General features: G+C 34.9%; 1 protein-coding gene across 2 annotated transcripts in view; it reads right to left on the bottom strand.

The window, feature by feature from the left end:
- LOC106462201 (protein regulator of cytokinesis 1-like) overlaps positions 1 to 10,882 on the bottom strand; it is a 38,164-nt gene that overhangs the window by 2,372 nt on the left and 24,910 nt on the right. For both annotated transcript variants that reach the window (XM_022389391.1, XM_022389392.1), the window contains exons 9-11: positions 8,705 to 8,851; positions 2,564 to 2,848; positions 1,128 to 1,304 (exon numbers count right to left, since the gene is read on the bottom strand). In XM_022389391.1, the coding sequence (XP_022245099.1) occupies positions 1,128 to 1,304; positions 2,564 to 2,848; positions 8,705 to 8,851 (609 nt within the window). The remainder of the gene's footprint in view (positions 1 to 1,127; positions 1,305 to 2,563; positions 2,849 to 8,704; positions 8,852 to 10,882) is intronic.

Raw genomic sequence — 10,882 nt, 5'->3', positions numbered from 1 at the left:
AAATCAAGGAATCCATTCTTAATTGAACAAAACAACCCTACTTTAAACCAACACGTTGGGGTGCCAAGATACATCTTCTAAGTCTTGCAACAGTATCTGGTCATGTGACTTCTTTGTTCCATACTATATATATTGTTGCGTCAGCGAGGTCACGCCACGTTTTATAGAAATATCCTGTTCCTTCATGAATGCCCTAGCATTTACTAGATTGGGGGCAGTCTGGTATATATAAGATGGTCACAACGTGATGGGACAATGTGTGTAGGTAATGAGTAATTGAACTGCAGTCAGAGAGAGACGTATTGTTGAAGTCGAGCTCGTGAGACGTGAATTATAGTTTGTTATAGCGCGACTGTTGAAGTTGAGTGTATCGTAAAGTTGTATTCGGAAAGAATAAACCAGTTTTATTTAAGAAAGGACTTGTGTCGCTAAAGTTTCGTCGGAACGAATTTACGGAAATTCAATTAACAAACGGAGACGTAACAATATATATATATCTGCGTCAGTGTAAATTACTTGTATCTGATGATGACAAAGCCTTGTCAAAATGTTGTACATTTCCTGTTATGCTAAACTTATATTAAAGTTTTTTTCATTACCCATTCAAGCCGTCTCTATGTATTATAAGTCTCAAAGTGGGTTCCTCGTCATCAAATACAAAAAAGAAAGTCTATGAAACATTATCTGTATATTCAGTTTTTGGATCTGAGTTAAAGCTAAGACAGGTTTGAAATGACAAAAATTTTAGCATTTATCAGTCCATCAAAAAGGAAATCCAAAATGACGATACTAAACATAAATTTAGAAGAACAAAAATATTACCTACGTTTATTTGTAATCCTAGGAATTCAACAAAAATCATCTCCTTATTCAGAATGTCAGTAAAAATTACCAACCATAACACTCTTACAAAAAGTCCAAATAGTTTAGTGTTTGAGTACTGCTGAAATAATAAGGTAGGAAAAAATAAAACATTCTAATATTGTCAACTGTTACCTAGTATCAAACTTTTCTTGACTGTAAAAATTAGTTACTTGAGATCAGACTTATCTGAAACTTTACAGCTTAATTACTCATAACTAAACTAATTTCAGGCTTTCTAAGAGTAAACTTTTTTTGTTACTTACAGTAAATTCTGAGTAAGAAGTTACACTGACAAGAGATGGTACAGGACTCCTACACTTATCCTCTGTGCTAGTCTTACTGCTTGTAGTACTGACAGTGTCATCCCTTTGATTATCATCCTTTACAGTTAAAACTCCTCGGCCCTGTCTGTAAGGTGTCTTCTTTCCTGGGGTAAATCTCTGGATGAGGCAAAAAAAGAAAGTAAAAAAACATTCCTGAAAAAACAAAAATCCATTCCCAAGTCCAGAAATTTTACAAAATTAAAATGAAAGTTTGTGATTTGTCTGATAATTTTACGAACGTAGGTACATTTGTAGATTTATATTACAACCAAAATACCTTTTTTTAGTGAATAGCAAGTAACTGATACAGAACTTTGTATGTATTTTAGTTAACATTCTTCAATTTAAGGTCACTGTCATATGCAGCATAATTTGAAGTGTTACACAGTATTTTAAACAAATAGTATTATGGCATGAAGCCTTTTGCTGATGACGCCTGATGATATTAAGTTATTTTGGAATATCATACGACTAATGAATACATTAAGACTTTTTAAAATTGTATAAAGAAATTAAAACATTTTCTATTTCACGAAATGTCTATTGTTCAAGTTTTGGTGTGCATTAAAATTTTCTATGCATGTTTTTCTGAAACTATTATGAGTTGCCAATAAGGAACTACAATGGTACTAAGGTGAACACCAACACTTGTATATTTGTTCCTTAGCCATTAAAAAAAGCAATGGTTCTAAACACTGTTCATTGAACTTCAAACCTTTATACTACCAAAGATATGTTAACATATTTGTCATCTTTAGTGACCCTGAACAACTAAGTCATTTTGTACAATATCTTAATGATACATTAGTACATAACAATGATAGTTTTGAATGTTAAACATATCATATGAAGATAGTTACAGATTTATATTTTAATAACCAATTTAGAAAACTGTTTAAGCATATCTGGTTGAAATATTAATTCATTGTGCTTATAAAATAGCTAGCATGTAGACATGAATGTCTTCATAACTTATCTACTACACATAAACCCTTCTATTATGTATGGTCTATTTGATCTGACATTGGTTTCTATAATGCAATTATGTATATAACTTCTAATATTTAACGTAAAGAAATAAAAATTATTCAAAGACAAAATACTACATTAGTTCAAGACTGTTTCTATTAGGTTGAAACTGCATCAGGTCAATATGACCCAGAATCTAACAGAAGGGGTTAAAAAAGAAAAAAAAAAAACTGTATGGTAAATAGCATATATCCGAGAGGCATAACCAGTTGCTTATACTGTTAGATATAAACAGGTTAAAATAATTTTGAATTCTGGTATTATCATTTACAAAAGTTAAAGTTCAATTTTTCGACGTGTATGCCTAACTAATCTTAGGTAAAACACTTAAATGTTAGAAGCCTTACAGGAGAACGTCGAGGAGTCTTCACCGTTGAACGAGGAGTCCTTCCTGCCGATTGAGGAACTTTTCTAACTGGAGACTGAAAAATTGCCATGGAAGCTCCTCCGGTGTGCATCCTGCTCACATATGATGGAGTCATGCCTAAAAAGGTGCTACAGCCAGGATTAGCTAGCCTCGACATTTTACTGGGAGTTTTACTTGGTGTAGTCCCACCGTGTCTTCTCTTAGCAGGTGTGGGTCGGCTTCCAGCTACAATTTCCTCCTCTAGTTGTTTGGCTCTTTGCTTTTGCTATTAATAAAACATTCATTGCATTAATTTCTGTCTAACATTAAATCCTTTTATATCTACCACAGAATGTGAATTTTATTTGACTGCTAGCTATACAGTGATTATAAAACTTTTATCTACAAAGCTTAAAAGTTCTCATTCAAAGTTAATCATAAGAGGTTTACAACAGTTTTTACCAATTAAGTACAATATATTTATTGACAGCTACTATAACTAACTACTCTTGAAACAAGCTCAATGGTAGCTATTAATGACACAATGGTACTTGCAGATAATTACCAACGAAAATCTTTAAAATATTGAGAATGCTCAGAGGGCATACTAAATAAATGTTTTCAGACATGAAAAACAGGGAACTAAAATAAAAATTAAAAAGGTTTTCTGTCATTTCTCGCTAAAATATTTATTACTGTCTAATTTTTGATGTCTCTGGAGTCTTCATCAAGGCTAAGAACACTTTTTTTTTTTATATCAATGTGGCAAACAGATGATATATTTTTTTGCTCTGTTCCCAAAGAGATCCAAGCACAAGGCTTGAAAGATAGCTAATAACGAATATCATAACAAATAAATGTTTGAAACTTTAAGCATACAAAACATTTACTTCTCAATTAAAGAATCCCAGTAACTTCAATATATTCAAAAGGAAGTTGTACTTTCCACGTATACTTGAGTTACCAGTATCCTGTGATCTATCTCTATCTCTCTGCCTGTCTCCCCATCTCATGCAACATTGAACAATAGATGGTTCTGTTGAACTATAAAGTAACATATTATATACATTAAATCTTGACATTTGGTATTGAATAGACCGATTAACTAACGTCAGCAGAAAAAAGTAAGTTTTGAGACAGCTTGACTGGATAATGAAAAAAAAAAAAAAAAATTCTCATTTGCTAGTGCTACACTGACCTCCAAATTAACAGAAATTCACAAATTAATATATGGTGCAGGTTTAACTCCACAGCTGACTGCCCATTCATTTCTTTGAAGCTGAATCCAGATAACCACATCCATAAAAAAATAATATTATGTACCATTGTATAGTTTGAAATACTGTAGTTGATAGTACAGTTGGGTGATTAGTGGGATCCATAATTCATTAATTACTGGACTCATTAATCGATTACGTTCAACTAACAGATTAGTCTTACATTAGACTTAGACAGTTGGAATAATGAAAAACAGTAATTTGGAAACCTTAATTTCAATTAGATGATTATTTTCATGAAATTAATTTGTTTTATGTGACACTAATTGATGTAACCAATGCCAAAAGACCATTATTAAATTAATTAATTGGCCAGCTCTAGTTGTTACCACTTACGTGTTTCTAACAATGGAGACATTTCAACAGACTATAACACAGAGGTATGGAACTTATTTGAATACTTAGTGCATTAAAACATATTTAAAAGAACATTCAGCGAGTTCATAAACCACAGAGAATACTGACATCTTGTTCTCAGTTCACCATCAAAATAAAATACTGACATCTTGTTCTCAGTTCACCATCATGAAATAAAATACTGATATCTTGTTCTCAGTTCACCATCAGAATAAAATACTGATATCTTGTCCTCAGTTCACCGTCATGAAATAAAATACTGATATCTTGTTCTCAGTTCACCATCAGAATAAAATACTGATATCTTGTCCTCAGTTCACCATCATGAAATAAAATACTGACATCTTGTCCTCAGTTCACCATCATGAAATAAAATACTGATATCTTGTTCTCAGTTCACCATTAGGAAATAGAATACTTTTAAGAAGGATATTTTACCAGTCAATGTCACATTACTCAAGTTCTAACACAAAAGTAGACCAAGCTTTCAAATGGACATATATTTAATACTGTTATTAAAATAACTTACAGGTTCATTAGACCTCTCCTATGTAAAAATATACCAAATGCTAGACTCCTTTTAGACAGATACCAATACTTTGGGCAGAATAAAATTTCATGAATTTTCCTAGACTAAAATATGTTACTATTAACTACAATAAAATGATAAGCTGTACTGAAGATATAAATAAATTTATTTACCAAAAAAGTAAAGGACGTATTCATTTATCTGCTGGTGCAAGTTCAACTGTTTCTATAAAGATTCATGGATAACAAACACCACTGAAAACTTAAATGAGCCACATTATTAGTTACAGTCAATGAAACATTATATATTTTAATATTGTTTTAATTTAATTTTCCAAACTTGTTGTCATTTCCAAAAAATGGATACTGTACACTGATACCCATACTTGGCTTTATATTGTTTTTTCTTAGTTATCACTAGTGATTTTCTACTTGTCTCTAGGAAATATTGTGTGTCATTGACCTTGCTTAAACTGTTCTGCACATCATGACATTGGGTACTATAGGCAAGTCTAAGTGATGAATATTTTGTTTTAAAACAAATTAATAAAAATTACTAATAAATTATTTTATATAACTATTTTTGATGATTAACTCAATAAATATAAGTACAGTTATGAAAAGAACTGTGTAGGTTTGTTATATCTTTGAGCTGCCAGACTGTGCTGAAATAATTAAACTGTTTTAGTTTTCATATTTTTCAAATCTTTTCTGCACAAATTACATGTTAATTATATAATGTGCTCAGGGTATCAGTGTCCCTGCTATGACTAATCACCTGGGGACTGTTTTATTATTGCATCAAAATTTGTAAGATCAACACTTACTTAATGGAAACAACCTATATTTAAATGTAACATTTTCCTAATCTGAAAACATATTTCTGATAGACACTCACCTCCTCACATAGAAATGCTATTTTCCTCACACATTTGACTATGAGAATTGCATGGCACTAGCCTTTAGGTAACTCCCACTTAAATTAATGTGTTTAATGTGAACTGCACTGGTGCATGATGATTTCATCATGCAACAATAGCCCTCCACAAATAGATGGGCAACAACTTTCGTGCCCAGTAACTCTTCCTATGCACTAGCACTTGTGATAACTTCATTCTTAGATGAGGCAAGAAAAACAAAAGTGCAGTTGAAGTGGGGAGGTTGGGTGAGAACGCTTGTAAAGGTATCTATCAGAAGTACATTTGTTTGTTTTTGAATTTCATGCAGAGCTACAAGAAGGGTATCTGCACTAGCCATCCCTAATTTAGCATTGTAAGACTAGAGGGAAGGCAACCAGTCATCACCATCCACCGCCACTCTTTTACCAACAAATAGTGGGATTGGCCATCACATTATAATGCCTCCATGGCTGAAAGGGCAAGCATGTTTGGTGGGATGGGGATTCAAACCTGCAGATTGCAAGTCAAGCCCCTTAACCACCTGGCCATGACGGCTCAAGAAATACATTATCAGTTTAGGAAAATGTTGACTTCCAAGATGACAACACAGAAATGCTAGAATCCCACACTGAAGTGGTGGAGAGGCCAGTGCAAAATTTTACCTAGATGAGCTCCCTTCAGAAAGTGCCCAAAGGGAAGCCCATGGAATGTGACACTCAATGGCAGGGGCTCCACAGGGGCAAACCCATAGAAAAACACATCTCATCTCAAACAGGGTATACGTTTCACTTGAGATGAAAGGAAGGGAAAAGGCAAAAGAGCTTGAAGTGTCACAGAGATGGGTGGAATGTGATTATGACCAATTAAGCACCCACATGCAAGTAGTTGGCAAGTCAATATTTGTAGTGTGGTTAGGATGTGATCAAACCATACATTGGCTCACCTCAGCTCTACTGGACATACTCTGGCTGCAGGAGAGAGCACATTAGCTGTGTGAGGGGTGACCTGCACTACAATGGCAGTATTACCACCACCTCACTTCTCACTGTATTCTGCTAAGCCCATCCAGTGAGGATTCTCCATTGTTCACTAACTCAGTGGCTAGAACTGGTAAAAATGACAAAGGTCTCTAGTGCTCCATTTAAAGAAGAGGGGTGCAGAATTTACATTGGAAAGTCTTGGAGAAGTGCCTGGATTCCCATTGGACCACCAGCCAGAAAGGTCTTTTACTGTTGACAGTGTAATTGGTGACTGCAAAATCCTATTTTTAAAAGCAGGTTAGCAAGAGCCAAAGTAATGAGCAGTCACTTCTCTGGTACTGGCTTTTTCCATAATAGTCCATGGAACTGGCATGGTCTGGATCAGATAATTGAGTATATTTTTAAACCACAAGGATGCCTAAGTGGTATTGCAGAACACTCCATCTCGCAGTAGGCAGTAGTAGAGCTAGGGCAGATGGGCTGAACACTTTCTGTTATTCTGGCTCAATGCAGATTTTGGGAAATAAGCATACCCAGGGAGGCAACACGAGCCATCTGGTGGGATCCTGTTTGATGGGAAGGGGAACTTACTTATCCATCTCAAAGACAGACCCTTTCAGTAAGGGTAGAAGGAGAGAGGTCCCTGGAAGAAGAAGAGGGAGCCCCAAGGTTGGAACAGATAGCAGGACTCAGAAAAGGAAATGTCCAAGATAGGTAGCAACAAAGAGCCCAAACAAGACACAGGAGCCAATCCAGGTCTGAATGGTCATAGAGGTGAGAGACAGATGAGAGGAGATAGGAAAGACATTACAGTTACAGACTGGTCCAGGTAGAGGAGTATATAAGTGCAGTGGAAGAGGGTGTGAGAAGCATCAGGAATGAAGAATTGAGAGAAAGGTGGTAAGAGCAAGAAGCCAATGGCTCAAATGGAAATGTGTGAAAGCACACAGAACCACATTTAGGACTCAAACATAGGAGTCAGGGCAGAAGGAATGAATGGAGAGGACAGGGGAAGAAAACCACACTGTGGTATTAATAAAGGCAAAACATAGTGCACAATGTTGCCTGATAACCAACAATGGTGGAGACTGACAAACCTAGGTCGAACATCCAACGAACAAAAGGTAAAAAGGTGAATCTCAGTAGGATAGCCAGGAGGAAAGGAGTGGCAGATGGACCAACAACAAAACACCATCATATTTGATGATAGACAGACAAAGTGGAATGGCAATAGGAATGGGACAAAAAGAAGGCTACACAATTAGAAAATCTGGCCCAATGGACTGGAAAAAAATCCCACACGTGAAGATGAAGGTATGCAATCCTTTGATGAAAAATGGATGTGAGGTTGAAGCAAAAGTGAGCAGACATTGGTTATAGAAACAGAGGTCTGGATGCTAAGCAAAGAAGCAGAGGAAACCAAGGCAAAGTTGGCCAAAGAGATGCCACCATAGGACTCGAGGATTGTCAGGTATCAAAGTGAGGACTCAAAGGAGGAGAAGGATAAGCATATAAAAAAGCATGAAACAGTTCCAGCTGAGAACAAACAGTCAGAGCTGAAGGAACAGGGGACCAGAAGAGAGAAGCTTAGAGTTTACAGGGTGGCAAAGGTGTCTATGAGAGCAAATCCAGTGAAAGGCCAGGGGATAAAGAGATCATCCCATGGATATGACACAGTCCAGCTGAGAATAGAGGTCTGCCACAAAGTTCATAGCTCATGGCACACGACAGGCAACAAGATGAACCTGATGTGAATAAGCCCAGATAATTAGGTCCAACACCCAAAAACAAAGGGTCTTGGAAGGGGCGTCCCCTTAACAGTTGATGTAAGAAATGACTGTGGATACTGGCCTCTACCTGAAAAAAAGTATTAATATCCTTCATAGTGAAATTGAATTTAATTGTTTTCAGTACAACTGATTTGGAATAATAAATGATGCACCTTCCATAGCTTTATGCATTATGTAAAAGACACTGACACACGCATATTTCCCCGACTGGTGGTAAACATCCCCCTTTTCCAGACCAATGGAAACCCTGCCTATACTTTAAGAAATAAACTTTAAAAACTATGTTATCACATAATAAACATAAAACTTACCCTTTCTTCCTTCTCTTTATCCTTTTCTATTCTCTGGAGTTCCCATTGATTTTCTACAAACTTATGAAAGTTGTTTCCATTAACCAAAAATTCTTTGCCCTCTTGTTCTTCCCATGCTGCAATTTTATCCATAAGTTCTTTCTCCAGCTGGGAAAGTACAGAAGAAATATTTGATTTGTTAATTTAGAAAATCACCACATGAAGAATTAACAGTTCCACAAGTAGTCTTTGCTTTAATATCCATCATTCATATCCAGCTAAAAAACATTAAATAGTACAAACATTACTTCGAGATTCAAATCCAAATATTTTGACATATGACCACACTGATAAGTAAGATTCCATGTATTCAGAACTCAGAGCCACCATAGAACAAGCACCAAAAATGAGAAACTATCAATTTAACCAAAACTAACAATTTTATCTCTTTCTCTCCAGTAGTAAACAATTCCTGCCATGATTCAGTGGTTAGATGTCAAACAATATAATGCAACAGAGAAGTGGGTCCTTGAATCTATCAATCCTATACCAACAATATTGAAATTTGGGCATATTAGTGCTTATTTCAGAAATTAATAAAACTATGAAATAAGTTAATTATATCTTATTTTTCAATTTTGAATAATTGTTGGTTCTTATTCAGGAAATTAGAAATTTCACACGTCATTTACAATTGTGAATCAAATAGCTTCTCTTATGAGAACATTTTTTATTTAATTTTGATTTGTTTTGAAGCTGTAGAACTAAGGAATGGTAATTTTTATTCTTCTTCAAATAATCAACATTTGTTAAAATGACATTGCCAAGTCAAATATTTCTATGAGTCGATCTTCTCTATTAGTGCATCCAACTTTAAACAAACAAGGTTTTTAACCGGTGCTTGTTTCAGGAAATATTAATTATTAAATGGATTAGACAGTCTGGTTTCATCTGTGTACTAGAGGGCATTAATAGCAGAAATTGCATTTTATAAATTATACTGAAATTTCACCTTAAAAGTTATGACATCATGATATCATGCTCTTGTTATTACAGTTATTTTATGTTTTTATAGGAGGATAAACCATATCAATAATAATAATTTCAGAATACCATGAGAGTAAAACACCTGTGAAACCAACTTATAATCTGGTCCTCTATAAGTGTAGTTTACCTAAGCAAACAACTCTTGTATTTTAAAGCAAAACATTTCATAGTTGCTTGTCTATCATCAGAGAAGCACAAAGTATGTAAGAATTACAGTGGTTTGTATAACTGGGCAATTAATTTGATTACTTACAATTAGTGTCACATGAAACAATCAACATATAGTCATTATAATCTCCCATTATTAATTTCAATTAATTCAAATTTTTTCTGCTTAACTGAGTAATGTCATGACTCATGAAATAATCAACTAATCAAAATTATTGTTTCTGATGATTACTATTTTAAATTAATCTAACTATCGAAGCGTAGTGCATTTAGTTGAATATTATCAAGTAATGGGCCAAATGATTAATCTGTTATCAAATTCCACTAACTTCCAACTCAAGTGATTTGACAATTGAAAGAAAGAGCTAAAAACAATTTGGCTTCTTGGGAGTATATAATTATTAGATGTGTATATATGTTTCCTGAATTTTAAACTAGCACCATATAGATACCATTAGGAAACAAGAATTTAAGTAGATCTTTACAGTACATACATACAGTCTATGGTAATGTATGTCTAGGCCTTATAATATCTTCTCTGATGATGTTCTTTGTGATGGTGCTGACTATGGCTTGCCCCTCTGCAGCACAATTTTCATTGCTATAGGCTTTCATGCCATACATGAAGTCAATGTTTTCACCCTTTTCTTTACATGCTTTTCAAAGTCTTCAACCTTGTGCACACAGTATCTTCCATGGGTTTGTTTGAGCAACCCACAGCACAGAAATCATTGGGAGATGTTTGCAAGAACTCTCATGTCTACATATATCTTAAGGAGTAACTGGCATGCTGACTCAGACATTTGTCTGGATTTTTGTCTTCCCAGAACCATACGAGGCCTGTGAGAAAAGTATCCGACCTTTGGCAGGGGAATAAAAACTGGCATACCTGGAGCGTTGGAAACCTAATCACCCTCAAAGTAGTCTCCTTGGGACTCCACACACTTCTCCCAGCGGTACCGCCATTGTTGGAAGCATTCCGAG

Source organism: Limulus polyphemus, unplaced genomic scaffold (assembly GCF_000517525.1).
Source record: "Limulus polyphemus unplaced genomic scaffold, Limulus_polyphemus-2.1.2 Scaffold1117, whole genome shotgun sequence".
NCBI classification, from domain to species: domain Eukaryota; kingdom Metazoa; phylum Arthropoda; class Merostomata; order Xiphosura; family Limulidae; genus Limulus; species Limulus polyphemus.
Note: the sequence above shows the minus strand (reverse complement) of the source record. Positions and strands in the feature narration are given on the sequence as shown.